This window comes from Xiphias gladius, chromosome 4 (genome assembly GCF_016859285.1).
Source record: "Xiphias gladius isolate SHS-SW01 ecotype Sanya breed wild chromosome 4, ASM1685928v1, whole genome shotgun sequence".
Lineage (NCBI taxonomy): Eukaryota > Metazoa > Chordata > Actinopteri > Istiophoriformes > Xiphiidae > Xiphias > Xiphias gladius.
Genome location: NC_053403.1, coordinates 9,129,258 through 9,147,211, shown reverse-complemented (window position 1 = coordinate 9,147,211; position 17,954 = coordinate 9,129,258). Strand labels below are relative to the sequence as shown.

General features: G+C 40.2%; 1 protein-coding gene across 1 annotated transcript in view; it reads left to right on the top strand.

Annotated features, from left to right (window-relative positions):
* Positions 1-17,954, top strand: part of ezrb (ezrin b) — a 33,766-nt gene that overhangs the window by 13,762 nt on the left and 2,050 nt on the right. Inside the window, exons 4-13 of the mRNA XM_040125284.1 lie at positions 3,603-3,698; positions 5,650-5,924; positions 7,777-7,860; positions 8,032-8,178; positions 11,057-11,153; positions 11,688-11,851; positions 13,971-14,101; positions 14,877-15,037; positions 16,892-16,984; positions 17,365-17,604. Coding sequence (XP_039981218.1) covers positions 3,603-3,698; positions 5,650-5,924; positions 7,777-7,860; positions 8,032-8,178; positions 11,057-11,153; positions 11,688-11,851; positions 13,971-14,101; positions 14,877-15,037; positions 16,892-16,984; positions 17,365-17,604 — 1,488 coding nt within the window. The remainder of the gene's footprint in view (positions 1-3,602; positions 3,699-5,649; positions 5,925-7,776; positions 7,861-8,031; positions 8,179-11,056; positions 11,154-11,687; positions 11,852-13,970; positions 14,102-14,876; positions 15,038-16,891; positions 16,985-17,364; positions 17,605-17,954) is intronic.

Below are 17,954 nucleotides of genomic sequence, written 5' to 3'. Positions count from 1 at the left end.
TGACCAGTAGTGGGAGCTGAAAGGGTTAATGATAAAATACCTAGAGCGAATATCAAATCAGTTTAAGGTCAAATGAAAGCAGTCTCAATTTACAAAAATAAAATGAGTGTGTTCCAAATTTATTATTTTACTTTCAACAAGACAACATGCTTTTTCTAAATAAGCATATATGATAAGATGTAATAAGAAAATGTGAGTGAGATTTCCTAAAATCGTGCCACACATCATAAGGACAAGGGGATTGCTTGTAATAATCATGTCTGCAATTAAAAATATCTCCTGAAGGTAAATTAGCTTAAAAAGGATTGATTTCAGTTTCTTAAAAAAGTCCTTAGAACGTATTAAAAAGTCTTAAGAAAAAAATAAATAAATCTTGACCATGTCGTCCCTACTGGTTTTTTCATTATACTTTTTCTTACTCTGGCTGGTAAGACCCTTGGAACAGATATTAAATGGCATTCTATGTGCTATTAAAAACGTCTTACAAAGTCTTAAATTTAACTTTGTTAACCTTGCAAAAACCCAGAGTTTTGCATTGGTGTGTTCTGTTTTTAGTAATCTTGCTTGGAACGAATATCTGAGGGGTAAATAGCTCTTGAAGTACATTGGAGCAAACTAGGAACCCATTAAAGTCAAGGCAGCCTGCCAAACCAGCCTGCTGCGATGTCAGTTTACTGAACCTGTGTCCCCAGACTCAGATTTAATCCTCCTCTAATGAACTGTGTTGTTTTCAGTATCCTTTGTCAGCAGGTGTTCATAACATGTACAGCTTGTTATTGAAGGTGGTTTATCTATTTATCAAGTGAAGTACAATGTTGTTGAAGGTTGGTAAGCTTGCCCAAGGAAATGCCTACCTCTCTGACCGTGCCAACATCTTACCAAGCCTCTCTACAGAGGCTTATCCCCTGAGAAAAACAATCGTTCACTTTGGTATCTGTGTGGTAACCCACTCCGTTTCTCTGCCTCTCACTCTGCGGACCCCAAAGCAAAACCACCATGAAAGGGCTGATTGTTTTTCAGAGGCCTAACGAGTTTCATTACAGGTGAGATGCAGGATGAAATGCTCTCTCAATTTCAGGACCCATTCTAGTGCTTGTTGTTGTTGCTCTAAATACAGTCCATCAGAAAAGCCATTCATCTTTACTCCCACAGGTCAGCCTGCCCTGTATTTTGTGTCAGCCACTACGAGAGAGGGGAGTTTTATTTTAATTTTAACCTTGGCTGGAGCTTATCATTGGGAATGGGATTGGCCGAAGTTGACTCAGAGTTTACCCAGGCAAATTAGCACCTCACCTGGTGACTGTGTGAGGAATTTGGCAGGGATGCATTCAAAAAGGGCCCAGCATAGAGATTGTCCCACTTAATGGCACACACACATATACGCACAAAAAAACATGAATTCCTACAAAGTGCTGGTGGAAAATTGCTCTTCCTCTCTGAAGGCCATAAAGAGCCTCTGGTCGTTGAGGTTTCTCTCAGAAGCCAGTGGAAAATGGCAGCACAAGTGATTATTCCAGATCTCTGACTGGGTTTTCACTCTCTGCCTCAGCTACACAGTCAAAAACTGGTTGAAAAATATCTTAAAATTGCTGATCTGAAGACATTCTTCAAAGGTTATACCTGAATTGATTCCACTTTTCCAGTGCGGTTGAAAATTAAAACTGCGTTCATAATCTGCCATTTAGACGTTAATAATAATGAGGGGTTCTGGCTGATGCAGTTTTGCCAGAAAGTAAAAGGCCTTGTAAGCTGGAGCAGTCTTCCCCCCTCCTCGCTCCAGCCTTCTCAGTCTGTTCCTGGAGTCACGGACAGGATGCTAGTCATGCAGCATGCCCCCCTTAATACAGTATCACTCCTACTCACTGGTCAAACAATAGGACCACTTTGTTTAACTCCTGTTTGCAACAGACAGAGAGATGATATCTGTAAAAGTAAATTCGGAAAAATGTTACTGGAAATTCTGAACACCACTAGGAATTGCTCAGAATGAAATGTGATGATCTAATTTTAATTTGGTTATAAATAAGTTGGCTTCCTCACTAAAGGAGCCGAATAAGCTTCAAACTTCAATCAAAGCCTTCGGTCTGGCAAAGCTGCAGTTAGAGATGAAATGACTCATCAATCAGTCGATCAACAGAAAATTAATCTGCAGCTATTGTTTCATTTATACGTTTTTTTTAAGCACTAATGCAAAAAAAATGTAGTAGTTCCAGCATGTCAGTTGTGAGGATTTACTCCTTTTCTTAGTCCAGTGTGATAGAAAACCGAATATAATTGGGATTTTCTTCAGACAAGCAATATGAAGAACTCACTTTGGGATTTAAGAAATTAGGTAACACTTTTTTTGGATATTTTATAGACCAAATAATTAACTGATTAATCAAGAAAATAATGAGCAGATTTATTGACGATGAAAATAATTGTTAGTAGCAGCCCTAGTGTCAATCTCGAGAGGTGTATTCTGAAATATTTCAGGACGACAAGGATCAGCTGACTCTCATAGAAAGTGGTAACCATGAGTGGGAACAACTCCCTGTCCAGAGTCAATCAGCTTTAGCTGAATTGCTGCGGACGCAAACATGAAGCGTTTTAAAGTGCACCTTTGTTTATCCTGGCAGTAGCTGACTGCAGTTCGTACCATTACCTTGCCAAGTCCATACCCAGGCCCAGGAATGTGTAATACTGTGAGGGTTATCCAACCGATTAGTTTGGTACCTGAGTATGTCACTTCAAGAGTATATTCTTCAGGCCTTGCCAACATCTTTAAAGCCTTCAAAGGCCCTTTTCACAACTCCTGCTGGAAGAAAACCATCAGTGCTTCACTTACATTTATTGGAAAATTACCTCATTGATTTTTGAGGTCAAGTCACGATTTCTTTCTGTTGACGATTGCAGTTACATCATCATCTCATAATCTGTTTCCCTGGAAGAGCAGGTTGTGAACTCCTTAGAATAATGTAGTTTTAAATCTGGTCAAATTTAGTGAAAATCCTCCATCTTTCCTAAATTGATATTATATCACTTCCATCAAATCAGCATGTGTCAGCCATGGCAAATTCACACTCCTTTCCCATTAAAAGGTTCTTGACCCCAATCTAAAAAGAAATTAATGGGAAATCATTCTACAAAATCATTTTTAAATTGAATGACATTTATTATTCACATTTGTATCCACATGGTGCAGACGCCTTTACCCAGTTTGTGTTTTAGAGCTGAAACGAATAGTTGATCGGCAGAAAAATAATCAGCAACTGCTTTGATAATCATTTAAGCTTTAGTCATTTATCAAACAAGTGAAACAGTGAAAAAATTCTTCAATTTATCAGGTTACAGCTTCTCAAATGTAAGGATTTGCTGCCTCTCTTCATTAAATATCATAGAAAACTGAATACATTTGGGTTTTGGATTTTGATCAGACAAAACAGGACATTTGAAGACATCGCCTTGGGCTCTGGGAAGTTGTGATTGCCATTTTTTCACAATTTCGTAGACCAATTGATTAACTGATTAATTAAAAAATAAACTGCAGATTAATTGATGATGAAACCAATCTTTTGTTGCAGCCCTACTGTGTTTTAAGACCCGCCTTTTTCTCTGTGCAGGTGGTGAAAACCATCGGCCTACGTGAGGTCTGGTACTTCGGACTTCAGTACATGGATGGCAAAGGTTACCACACTTGGCTGAAACTGGACAAAAAGGTAAGATCAAGCTGAAACAGTATATTTTTTGTGTGATTTTGTCTCATAATAATCCTCCTATCTTTTAAATGGCCAAATTATTAAGGCTAGTGGGTCATTGGGGTTGGAGGAAAACCATTTTCCAGTATATTATAATACTCCATCATGAATCAGTTATTCAACAGTTGCTCTACAGTATAAATTTGTTTTCAAAGTTACTCGTGTCATTTTTCTCTTTTAATAGAGTGAAATTCCACTATCATTACATATCATGATACCTGCTACCTACATACCTACATGGTCATTTCCTTCAGTGTATTCAGTATTTCCCAACCACCCAGCTTTTGCAACCACTCTCCCTATGGAGTACTATGGAGTAATAGAAAAAGAATGCATTCTTTTGAGGGGACGATAGAATCGGAGCTCCATTGTTTGCCTTTCAGTCAATCAGTAGCCACCATATTACAGTATGCATACATTCACAAGCTGTATTGAGGTTTTGCTTTGAACATGGCAGCTACTTTTGAATCCCTGATCTGGTTTCTGTCTGCGCTTGGGGTTACAGCATTACATGTAATCAGCTGGAGGTGGATTATTTGACAAGAGCGTGACCTGTTTTTGAACCATAACCTCTTCTGTTTCTTCTGTTTTCTCTGAGTAAACACAGGTTACTTCACTAACCGTTAGTCCTGAGTTATTCATAATCTAACTATGCAGGACTGTGATGTAAAAAGTTAATCAGCCGGAGGAATGAAGTCATGCCTGCAAATAAGCACAATTCCAGATAGGCGACATTGTTTTGGTGTCACAGCTTCTACGTGATCTGCCAACCCCTGCAGCTTTTTAGACCAGTTGGTTCTGCACTGACAATCTCTTAAAGGGGAGCTCCACTGATTTTGCACATCAAAGTCTGTTGACAGGTTTTGTATACGTTGTGCAAAGCCTGTTGCGTCTCCAAAGGGAGCGGCATGAAAAATTGCCTCGAGTGATGTTACTTGAGTCAGCGGTGGTTGGGGCTGAAGACTATAAGTTGGAAAATGAAAAATGAAAATCTGGAGGTGTGGAGTTAGAAAAAAGTAAATTTACCAGACCTCTGCAGCCCGCTGTTTATCTCCACTTGAGAGTACATTAACTGCTACTAGCATAACATACCTGCATCTCTGACTGAACTGTCAGTGATCAAGTTGCATTATGGGTAATGTAGGCACAAGGTTCCTGGTTCTGGTGCATTGATTTAATTTTTACTGTCCATCATGACTCTGACAATGTTATAGGAGTGCAATGCGAAATTCGTAGAGTACTTTTTTTTTTTTAAAAATATGCACCTATCTATACTGGCTGTAATGCGTAAATTGGAGCATTAACCACAAACTGTACAAAAATGTTGTGAGTAGATTGAGACTGTTACTATCTAATGGGACTGAAGAGAAATTTTCTGATGAATGGCTTCCTGACTGAAACCATTTCTAGAGAAACTTCTATATTGCCTCTTTGCATTTTATAATAATAAACAAGGCTCAGAGAGAGAGAGAAAAGGTTATGCCTGCCTCAGTCAGCAGCAGTAAACTGTACACTGTGTGCTGACACTGCGTTGCAGCTCATCAGCACAATGCAAAGCTCAAACTGGAATATTCCCGGTCGTGTGCAGCACAATTCTCTCCATCAAGACCGCTTGGTTCCTCTTTTGAAATTAGAGGAAGAGGCACATTGTGTAAACACATACTGTAGCTTGGAGTTATGAAAGTGTATTTCCACTAAATGAGAATAGTAGAAAAGGCAGGGTACTCGTGAAACTGCAGAACTAGGTGGTTCCTACTTGTAAAGCGTTGACATCCAGTATTTATATTGCTGATGGTGATTCTTTAGTAGCCGAATACACAATGCACAAGTTCAAAGAGAGGACATTATTTATGCGTTTTACTTCCGTGATTATATTTATATTATACTATACTATGTTTGAATTCATCTCTAGGTGTCGTCCCAGGAGGTGAAGAAGGAGAACCCGCTCCAGTTTAAGTTTCGGGCCAAGTTCTTCCCGGAGGACGTGGCGGAGGAGCTGATCCAGGACATCACCCAGAAGCTCTTCTTCCTGCAGGTGAAGGATAGCATCCTGAGCGACGAGGTCTACTGTCCACCAGAGACAGCCGTGCTGCTGGCGTCCTACTCTGTTCAGGCCAAGTTTGGAGACTACAACAAAGAAGTCCACCGGCCTGGATACCTGGTGTCTGAACGCCTGCTGCCACACAGGTTCAGGAAAACAAATTAAAAAACGTTGTTGTTGTATTAACATCTAGATCAAAAGGCAAGGTGTTATGTTGTAATATACTTATTAGACTGACTCCACTGGGTTTGGCACTGCCAGAAAATAATTTTGTTGCATAATTGAAAAAGTACAAATTTGTGGAGGAAGAACAAAGAGCAAGAACAAAAAAAAACTAAACAGAGAGTAAGTGCTCCGATCGTCAGCATTGGTTTAACCTGCTGCATAGAAAATCGCCATATCCAACCCCCAGAAATAAAATAGAAGGATGAAGTTTATGTAAAGGTCATAATCTCTACAAAATAATAATTTGTTTGTGTGTGTAATCTATTCAGATTATCTCCTTATGCCAGTGTATAAAGTTGCCAATTAAGTTTTCAAGGCACTCATACAGAAATACATGAGCATTTCAAAATTTAACAAGGGAGAAAGCAAAGATAACAGAGTAACTCATTGGTTGCACCAGAGCATGCAAGAGGGAGATCAGAGCTTTAGTACATAATTAATCATGGCACAGACTACAAAGTGGAGTCAAGTGTGCCAAGATATTGGTGACATTCTTTTGGTATTGTCATTCTCGAAAACAGGCTGTGCACCTTTGGCGCACTTAATAACAAGGTACACTTAAGAAGAATGTATACATTCTGGCTGGGTGTGTCAGGGACTGGCATCGGCTTCATTCCAGCCCTATAGAAGTGCTTTTCCTACGGTGATGCACTGAGTTCGGATTGGAGAGTCTGGACCTGCTTGTCCTGAGTAGAAACTGTCGTACCTGTCGGGAACATGCAATGAGTTCACATTTTGAATATGTCAAAAGTCTGGAGGTTATTGCACTTTCCCATGTGAACTGTGTCTGTCCCGAGTTTCTCACCTTTCCAGATTTGCTGTTGATTTTTGCACTGCCAGCGAGTGAGTGAGTGAGTGTGTGGTAAAGTTACACCATTGGTCAGCGGAAGCTTCTAACTCTCTCTCTCTCTGAGTGATCATTTTGCAAGTAAATATAACCGAAATCAAACTACAGCTGTTGTCTTTAACTTGTGTATATGGTGATTTTGTCAGACGACATCGCGGTTATAAAATCAGGATTTTAGCAGTGGAGAGCTGCGGCTTGGAAATGGCTTGGAAGTGACTGCTGGTTAACACGTGGTCTTAACGGGCTGCGTTTCAGTCACTATTTCATACTTGTTCTGTTGTCCGACAACAGAAACAGAAAAACATGTACACGAGAACAGCTTTATTGGGAATTTGGTTGTATTAAAATGCTGTATATATGAGCACAGAAAGCAGAAGAGAAGCAAACAGATAAAGGGCTGTCCAGCCACACACTAGGTTTTGACTTAGTCCTGCTTTTTAGACTTCTTTTTAGACTTTCATTCACCATTATGCTAGTTGTTGGATGTGAGAGGCTGATAAGATGAAGATAGCAATCTTTTTCTCTGGCTTGGCATTATTTTCATAGTCAAAGTAGGAGTTAATTATTTTTTGGTGTGCACATAGATGTATCTAAAACAGGCGCAGAAAAACCATGTCAATCTTTACACGGAATTCCAGTGCACTGCTCAGTTGCCAATGACACACTCCCTATTGTGCTTTTCCTCCCACTGTGATGTTCAACGAGTAACCAAAACACCAAACTAGCACAGACAAGGGAAGACACTACACCTCAGGAAATGATCGCTTTGCCAAAACAAAGTTACGCGCAATGCACTTGTATGAAAATGGAGTCCGTTATGTTACTTAACACCCCAAAACCAAAGATGTCAGATTGTCTTGTCTGTTAGTGGTTTCTGTATGGTGGTCTAGCTGATCTTTGTAATTTTTTTTTCTTTCTGTCTGTAGAGTCCTGGAGCAGCACAAGTTATCCAGAGAACAGTGGGAGGAGAGGATTCAGGTGTGGCACGAGGAGCACCGTGGGATGTTGAAGTGAGTGTGTGTTTTATCTAGTGTCACTCATTACATTAATGCACTATAAAAACACATTTTAAAAAAACAACTATATGTTGTGCTGTCGAGATACTCTTTAATCCCTCAGTATTAGTAGGAGTTGGTTAGGGTGATTGTGCCACTCGTTTCCTGATCTGTCCATTCCTGCAGGGAGGACGGTATGCTGGAGTACCTGAAGATTGCCCAGGACTTGGAAATGTACGGAGTCAACTACTTTGAAATCAAGAATAAGAAGGGAACAGAGCTGTGGCTGGGAGTGGATGCACTGGGACTCAACATTTATGAGAAGGATGACAAGTAAGCACTGTATTGTGACGGACCCTTGAAGTAAACAGACCTTTTGTTAGTGTCTGTGCTGGCTCCTGTTTTCAGCGTGTTGCTAGCTGCAGTCCTGTGACACAGAGCTAAACTGGCTGGGCCAGGTCCACATCTGCACTTCATCACTGTTCCTGTTTTTCAGCAGACAGTATGGCAGGAATAACAATGAAGGCCAAATGGATACGGTCTTTGGGAGGAGTTATCTCCCAAAGACAACTGAGTATTCCAACTCAGCAGTTTGCTTTAATAACTTATGTCTCTTTATTATCTAAAATCTGATTTTTTTTTTTTTTTTTTTTTATTTATTTTTTTTTGCAGTGACATTATTTGCAGATTTCCTGAGCTGAAATAATCTGCTTTTATCTTGTTACTGTTTTATCTTGACATTTTTAGGTTTTTGGACACACATTTCTCACATGATGTGGTCTATGATTTGTTCCCCTGCTACATGTAATTGTGCCTGCTTTGAGTGAGTGTGTCATGGTCTCTCATAGGATATGTAGGGCGCCATTTGTTCACATCTCTGCTTATATGCTGCAGTTACTACTCCACACACTGCTGAATGACTGTGTTTGCAAGCAATTTATGCTTGGGATGGTTTACACAAAATCAGTACTATACATTTGTAGACATTTATTTTTGTTTGTTTTTTTTGTCTTGGGCGGTGGTATGAAACCTCCAGCAAGAGTGAGAAACCCATTGTTAAGGAACACACAGGGTTCCTGTGTCCTTGTGTGAGTCTGTCTCTTTATGTGCTCCCTGGGATCAGCAAAGAAATGCCTCTCCTCCGAGGTGCCCTCTGCTGTAACCATGACTACGCCAACTGGTTTTTCAAGCTGTGCGGCACTTAAGAATTTGAGGCTAACCTACAACACTGTCTCTCTCCAATGAGGGCAGCTGGCCCACAATGCAGCAGTGTAGCCAAGACTTGTTCGAGGCGCAGTCTGATGCTGGTTTAACTCCTTGTGCTCTGCTCGTTTTTATAGTACAGAGTTTCCAGTGGTTTTCTTTTCTTCTTAGCAACCGTAGTCAAACACACACCCAAAATGCAGCATTTCAGTCTTCAGATTCACTTGTTTGAATGTTGGATTTGCACTGTAACATTAACGCAAATCCTAGCAATTAAAAGTAATTGAACAAAAGTGTAAAAGTAATTATTATTGTACTATTTGTTCTATTTTACACTGACTCAGTTTTATCTTTGGTGTATAGTCAGGCTGCAACGACAAACCAAAAATGTTTAATGACACTGATTTCGAGTAGAAACAATTAGTTGAGTAATAGTTTAGTAGATTGACAGAAAAAAAATCAGTTAATCGTGAAAATAATGAAAATATTCATTAGTTGCAGGATCAAAGTCATTTTTCAAGCAAACATTTTAAATCCAAAATCCAAAACATTTTGTGGTTTCTGCTTCTCAAATCCTTGGATTTTGGGATATTAATTGGACAAAAAACAAGCAAACTGAACATGTCTGCTTGGGCTTTAGAAATAGAAGTTTTCCACTATTTTTGACATTTTGTAGACTGATCCAATCGAGAAAAACAATCAACAGATGAATCGATAATCAAAATAACTGATAGTTTCAGCCATACAAATATGACAAAACTTATTAGCAACTAGTATATCTTAATTGCAGTTCACTGTTTTACTCCTGGTATGGGTATACTCTGTAATTACTTTCCTGGTATTTAGCCAGACTGAAACAGCAACACCGACACCAACCAAATTGCTCTTACCTTCTTGGCCTGGAAGACCTGGAGCAATTTTTTATAACACTAATCTCTTTTATCAGGAAGCCATTGATAATTGATAGTACACTGATAAAGCACAGCTCAATAAACCACAAGTCTCTGATAGAAATATTTGATCGCTAAGACAACAATGTTTTTTCAGTTCCACAAGCATGTGTCACGGTCAGTAATCGAGTGAAATTCCAGTTAGGCAGTTCGGTTTCACAGCAGAGTTTCGCTGCAAGGTGGATGGCTGCCTTTCTAGATTACAACACTATCAGCTTGTCAGTGTTTGCAGTACTACTTTGTATTGTGTTGAATGAGACTGGCATCCGTTCAGTTTTGTCTGGCACAGTGGAACGGTGAGCCACACCCCAGATTCATCCCTCATACTTGAACAGTGGACATACAGAAATCCCAGTTCACAGTCAGCCTGAGAGAGGTTTATTCTCTGCTGGTTGTGGACCGATGTCTACGTAACACTTAGACCACCTATATTGCTATAATTAATAGGATATCAATATAAAATTATATTAATTGTTGATTGATCTACCATGTATAATCTCGATTAGTACCAGTTTATAAAATGGTAAAAAAACAGTGAAGAAATGTCTTTGGTGTGCTTGCATTGTCTGACCAACAGTACTAAAAAAGCTGTAGTGTTCGATGATCTAAGGCAGCGGAGGGAGAGACAGTCAGCTAAATGGTGCTAAACCATTTAAAGCCTTATAAACTAGTAATAAAATTTTTAAAACGATTGTAAACAGGACAGGAAGATGCTAAAACATGCTAAAATCTGGTCATTTTACCTGCTGGCAGCTGCATTTTGTTCAAGCTGAGCTTTGTTCACTGGGTGTTTTGGGTAATCAGATTAAAATAGTAGTGTTACAGTCCAGATGAGAGAAAACGAAAGAATTCTTTTTTTTATTTATTTTTTTGCATCGGAAGGAGCAAGATATGATCCAACTCTTGCAATAATTCTCAAATGGAGAGATGCACTGTTACTGACACCATCAGTGTTCTTACTAAGGTTTAACTCTATGATGACACCTAGTTATTTTCCGTAGATTGAATCCCCCACATAACTCAGTATCACACTCATGTCCATGTGATCAATTCCTCAGATTGACCCCAAAGATTGGCTTCCCGTGGAGTGAGATCAGAAACATTTCCTTCAACGACAAGAAATTCATCATCAAGCCCATTGACAAAAAATCCCCGGTGAGTAACAATTCCAAAGCATCGGCCAATCGTTTGTTTATGCTGACATTTCTTTATCTGAAAACGCCTCTCGCTTTTCCAGTTTAGGAGTTGTTGTCGAATTCAGCTTTTTACAGCCTATTAAGTTGCAGTGAGAGTCTGTATTTAAGCTCTCCGCTTCTGTATTACCGGTGGCATCGTGTTTCTCTGTAGTGGTGAAAAGAACCATTAGATATTTCCTCGGTCCGATCTAGCACAAAGAATGAGCCAAGTTTCCAGTTAGTGCTATTGGCGAAGGAGCCCAAATACACACAAAAAAAAGTAAGTGGTACCTCAGGCTGCTTTACCTTTCACTATTAGTGGAGCAGTCTGTGTTGAAGTGTTTTTAGCAGTAATCTTCACTGCATTAAAAGTTTCCTTGCACCTGCTCAGTCACTACTGGACTCCTTATCAGCAAAGCACAATGGACAGGGAGCAGAGGATTTATTTAGCCTGGCGTTCACTTTTCTGTCCCTTTCTCATTCCAGTTGTTTTTTTTTCTTCTCCACATTTCAGGACTTTGTGTTTTATGCCCCGAGACTGCGCATAAACAAGCGCATCCTGCAGCTGTGCATGGGCAACCACGAGCTGTATATGCGTCGCCGCAAGCCAGACACAATTGAGGTGCAGCAGATGAAGGCCCAGGCGCGGGAGGAGAAGCAACAGAAACAGATGGAGAGGTATCTGGAAAGAGAGAACAAATTTGAAAAGGAGTCCTCCGCTTAGAAAAAGTTACACCACCACAAAATAATTAATGACATGGATATAAACCATCTTTGAAATTATGATTTGAGCCACTTGCAGTTTTCTTAGCTTAAAGTTTCTTAGGTTTTTAACCAGGGCTGGACCATAATTCAGTTTAATTGTTTATTGAATTTCAGCTAATTTCAGCTGCTTTCGTAGTCAGTCTGATTATTTAAAGTGTGGTTTTACATAACTTACCCTTATTTAAGTCTTTAAGTAAAAAAAAAAACTTAAAATACCACAAAATAACGAGTAGATGTCAATAATATAATAAGTCAATATAGGAAAATATATTAATATTGTGATATGATTTTAACCATGTCGTCCAACAGTATTTTTGACATTGGATCTCTGAATATCAAATAACAATTAATCGATTAATTATTTGATCTATACAATTTCACAAAAGAGTGAACCCTGCTCTTCAAGATTTCCCAGAGCCAAAGGTGATGTGTTCAGATTCCTGGTTTTGTCCAACCAATAGTCCAAAATCCAGAGAGATTCACTTTATAAAACTGAAAAAGGAAGAAGTCCTGAAACATGAGAAGCTAGAACCGGCAGACGTTTGGCATTTTAACTTAAAAAAAAAATTGGGCTTTCAGCTGCAGCTGCAGCTCAAAAAGAGTTAAAAGGCTGTCACCTTATTTAAAGGAATACACTCTTTTGATAATAAGGTTTGTGATCAACTGGCTATGGTGTCATACGAAACCTAATATAGGTCATGGCATGTCCAACACAGGCAGCATGTTTGTATTTCTTTAAATGCAAAGCTTTATGATACCATCAGTATTGTATCAACAAGGGGCTCTATTAAGTAGGTTAAGGCCAGCGGAGCACGTAATGAATAGTTTGAATTCATTCTGTTGAAGAGTTTACCAATGGGTAGATACATGTATTAATCTCAACTAGGCTTAGAGATAGTCCACTGACGCAACATGTAAATTGAAACTACCTTTCATTGGGTAATAATACAGCATTCCTTCTCAAGTAATGTGGGAAATGTACTTCCTGAACTGCCTGAACTGAAAGTGAATGGATGTTGACCCTTGTCTCAGCTACAGCTGTCGGCCCCGCTGTCTGTGTCGTACAGCTGTTCAAACACGGTGATGTAACGGCGAGCAGACAACACCGTAAATACTAGTGGGAGAGCCATTAGATCACCAGGCCCCAGCAGACAGCTTTAGGGTTCACGCACAGTAGCTCTCAGTGGTCAGTGTCCACGAAAGAGGCTGGGTCACAGTTACGAAGTTAGAGTTACCGTTTTAAGCCTTGATTCAAAAGAACTCGGAGTAGTTTTTTCTGGGAGTTTGTTCCAGATATGTAGAGCATAAAAAGTCAATGCCGCTTCTCCATGTTTGGCTTGGCACCAGGGGGCAGTAAACAGACCTGTCCCAGACAATCTGAGAGGTTCACGACGGAGCAGCAGATCAGATCACGTATTTTGGCCAGTGACTTTTCATGAATGCTTTGTAAACCAACGGCAGTGTTTCAACATCAATTCTTTGACCCGCAAAGCCAGTGCAGAGTGTGCATACAGTATAGCAAAGCAAACAGAGTGACAAATAAGCAATAAATACAGAAAACATCACTCAAGGCACTGGCAGATTAATTGATAATGGAAAAAATAGTCGCAGCCATACCATGAGTCAAAGTCTTTGAAGATTCCCTGTTAGTGATGACCGTCATCTTGTAGTTTTTTAAGAGCTGTCATGCCAACTTTTATGGGATCTTGTAAACACTGAGGGTAACTGAGGGTAACTGTGTTACCAAATGCTTTTGAATGTGGTGCAATTTGAAATCGCTAGGCCTCACCTGCAAGTCGTGTGAGATTAATTATATTTGCATAAAGGTTTAGTATACCGCATGGGACTGCGACAGATGCAGTGTCAGTGGTACAGTGGTAATGGAGAAGCTTGTGCAAACATGTGCCGAATCTCAGTTTGTGTGTTTACAAATGTGTGCGCGGGCTCACCGAATGTTGTTTGTCGGCGGTAACTATGCATCAACTGTGTCAGCTCGCTTTGTTCGCTCACGGTGGCTGTGTCTTATCTGCAGGGCCCAGCTGGAGAACGAGAAGAAGAAGAGAGAGGCCATCGAGAAGGAGAAGGAGCAGATGGAGCGAGAGAAGCAGGATCTGATGATGAGGCTCTACCAGTTTGAGGAGAAGACCAAGAAGGCAGAGAAAGGTGAGGTGGGGGAGGGGATGCTGCACAGAGGGGCCTCTGGGACTTTCAGTGGCTCATCCGCCACTTCGACCTGAGAACAGAAAGTGTGTGTGTGTCCACAAATAATTACAATGTGTGTGATTATGTAGGTAGATGAATGCTAGGTTAACAGATTATGTATGCAGGCTACTTGTTTGGTAAACAATCTGGATGATGAAAACTAGGTTTAGATGTAAACCGAAACAATCACACAACTGCGAATTTACCTCAGGTGTAATGTAATCTGTATATGAAGCCTAGTGATCAGTATTTTTCTTAATTTTTTGTTTTTTATTATATTCGGTTCAGTGTCCAAACCAGCAAAAAAAAAAACAGTGTGTGAGGCTTTAGAGTCTAGTTGTACCAGCTTCTGCTTGTGAAAGTCTTGTCTACAGGCAGTTAAGCAGAAAGCACTCACCACAGGAAACAGGTCATTTGCTGGGGAAAAAAAAAAAAAAAAAGGCAGGGAACTGAAGTTGGATATTTTTCATGAAATAACTGATTAATCAGTAGAGCTGATTGGTTGATTTAATTGTTGAACAACAACAGAAAATAATTTTAATGACTGATTAATCAATTAAATCATTTTTAAAAGTAAAAATGCTAAACATGTACTGCTTCCAGTCTCAATGTCAGTATTTGTTGGTTTTCATAGCCTTCTGTGATGGTAAAATGAAGATCTTTTCAGTTTTTCTGTCTGCAGCAGATTAGCGTCTGACTCATATGTCTTTTTCTCTCCCTGCCATCTGTATTTTAGATCTGCAGGACCAGCTCCAGAGAGCCATGATGCTGGAGCAGGAACGGAGGAGAGCCGAGGAGGAGGCAGCTCGCCTGGAGGCAGAGCGTCAGGCTGCCCTGCTGGCCAAAGAGGAGCTCGCCCGCCAGGCTGAGGACCAGAAGAAGAGCCAGGAGCAGCTGGTCAGTACTTAAATGATACTGTGCAGTTGTTTAGGGACTTTAAAGCAGGCTTCCAGTCTGACAGTGTCCCCAAATTTTCCAACTGGTGTGCCTTTACTTATTAATTTAAACTTTAACAGCACAAAAGAAACTCGAGCAGTAGCGCAAATGAAATAGAAAGATGGAAATGAGAAGAAAAACAGGTTAATGCAGATTCATCAACAAAATCTCAAAAGCTGGCACCTTGTTTGCAAGATAAGATAAATGAAAGCCTTCTTTCTTTCCAGGTTCTCACACTTCATTTAGCTGGTATTTTGTCGAGGTCTGTCCCAGGCACATTGCAGGGTGGTGTATTCAGCACTGCCCGGCTACCGTAGCTCCAGACAAAACCGCTTTGTAGCGTCCAGCTGGACCACACCCCGTTACTTCAGACTAACCGCCCCCTCACCCTGAGCTTCCCGGCTGCGGACCACCCACAGGAGTGTGCGCTTTCACTATGGCAGTCCTGACAGTAATGCCGTGGCTCTCATGACACACTCAGACACGGGCAGTCCAACACCAGCAGACAGACACCTGCTGCGATACCCCGTATACATAAACCCCTTTTAAGAAGCTTGTGCAATGGATTAACTTCTACTGAGTGTGATCTAAAAAGACATGTGGGAGTCGTGTCATCAACAGGTTTTCAATGTCTGAAAGCACAAATAGTAACTCATTAACAATAGTGTCCCTGTGTTTTCACTGAGTGACCAGTGGTCCAGCTGAACACCTTTTACATTCCGTGTCTTTACAGCTCACACACACACACACACACACACACAGAGTCTGCTCACGTTTCACCAGGAGGCACTGGCTTCCTTTTTTTCTGCCATTGCTGTTTTCATATTCACATCATTGCGCTTTTTCTGATGGTAATAAAAGTCCAGAATGCTTTTAAAGCTGTGGTCACTGTACTATAAAATTTAAAATCATTTAAACCATTAGAGAAAAGTGCCACGATTTAAACAGGTTCATTCCACTGGAAACTGTTGTTTACAGTGACTGTTTAGCTCAGCCAAGAAATGCTAATAACTTTTTCACTTTTCATTTTAAGTCACAATCTTGAATGACAGAAATGTATTTTAAAATTACAGTATCTCAAAGCAGATCAAAGAAAATAATTTACACTTCACTTTAGCAGCGATTCATAAGTATCATTAGAGCGCAAATATTAACATTCGACTTAAATGATGCTTGCTTTAAGTTGTTTTATACACAGGTGTCAGGAAGTGGTCACAATAATTTAAATACCTGAATATCCATTTTAGCAACACTAGGAGCTCAAACTGCAGTTTCTTGTATTCATTTGTAGTAAAAGGTACTTTGACTCTACCTGGCCAAGTTTTCCAGATTCTTCCCAGTGAACGAGTTTATAAGATGTTACGCTGGTGGATTTAATAAATAAATATGAATATATCTAATATCAGGATCACCATCAGCTTTATTGGCTAAGTATATTTACGTATACAAGGAATTTGACTCTGGTTTCTGCTATCTCTCTGTGTGTACACATGAGTAAATGAAAAAATAGTGCAAAATATTTTATCAGTACCGTTTATTGAATAATTCAGAATTCACTCACCTGTCGAAAAAGGCATTTGAGACTGCAAATCTGCCATGAATAGTACATTAACAACATAGACAGACTAAGAGGAATGTTCTGCCGAGAAAGAAGCACATCTCATGTTAGTTCATTTGTTCTTGTCTGTTAACGTAAAACAAATTATTTTGTCTTTAATTTATGAAACAAGATTAATTAAAAAAAAATCAAAACCCCCCCCTTCCTTCAAAAAAAAAAAAAATCTGAACTCTTTTCTCCTGTTTTTTTTGTATCAGGCTGCAGAGCTGGCAGAGCACACAGCCAAGATCACCCTGCTGCAGGAGGCCAAGAAACGCAAGGAGGAGGAGGCCGACACATGGCAGCTCAGGGTGAGAGTTTTAACTGAGGGTAAACTGCAGTGTACAGTATGCTAAGGCTCATTCAGCTGTTTCTGTGTGGTGGGAAAATCAGAGACAGTCATTAAAAGGAGACAAGCAAAGATCATTATTCCCACAAGGAGTGGAATTAGGTTAGTTTAGACTCTTCCTCTGCCATCACAAATTCTCTAACCTGCCGAAAACTGTCCTACAAACACAAGGCAGTTGATAGTCCATTTGTTTTTGTCGAAGAGTTCCGGGTGCTTGTAATTGTGGCTCTAAAAGAACCCCAAAAAAAAGAGGAAACAAATCAGATTTCCTACCATAGTTCAAATACAAATAAGAGTAAACTGACTGGCCTTCTCTATTACTCATGCCACTGTTCTCACCAGGCCAGGGAGGCCCAGGACGATCTGATCAAGACTAAAGAGGAGCTGCACATGGTGATGACGGCGCCCCCGCCACCTCCCCCTCCTCCCGTGTACGACCAACTGGACGACAACAGCGACAGCGAGGAGAACGCCAGCACGCACAGTGCCGACCTGCAGACTGAGGGCATCAACGATCACCGCAACGAGGAGGATCGCCTGACCGAGGCGGAGAAGAACGAGCGCGTCCAGAAGCAGCTGAAGGTGAGGACAGTGTGATCTGAACACCTCGCATGGGCATCCTCAAGATGCAAAGATGATATTCAAGTAATTTCATGTGAATGAAAGAATGGAAGGAAGGACCTTCAGGCAGTATTGTGAGATATTAATTGCCTCAAAATAGATCTGACAGATATTTGTCAATGTGTAGCCTAATACTCTGAGTCTCTAAGGTTGCTTTCACACCCTTAGTTTGGCTAAGAAATGCATTGCAGTACATCACTGTGCCTTATATGTTTATTCACCTTTACAAAAAAATTATGAGCATTAATAGTCGAGACTGAAATTGGACCTTTTGTATACAAATAGTGACAAATGGACAAGACAGAGGCATT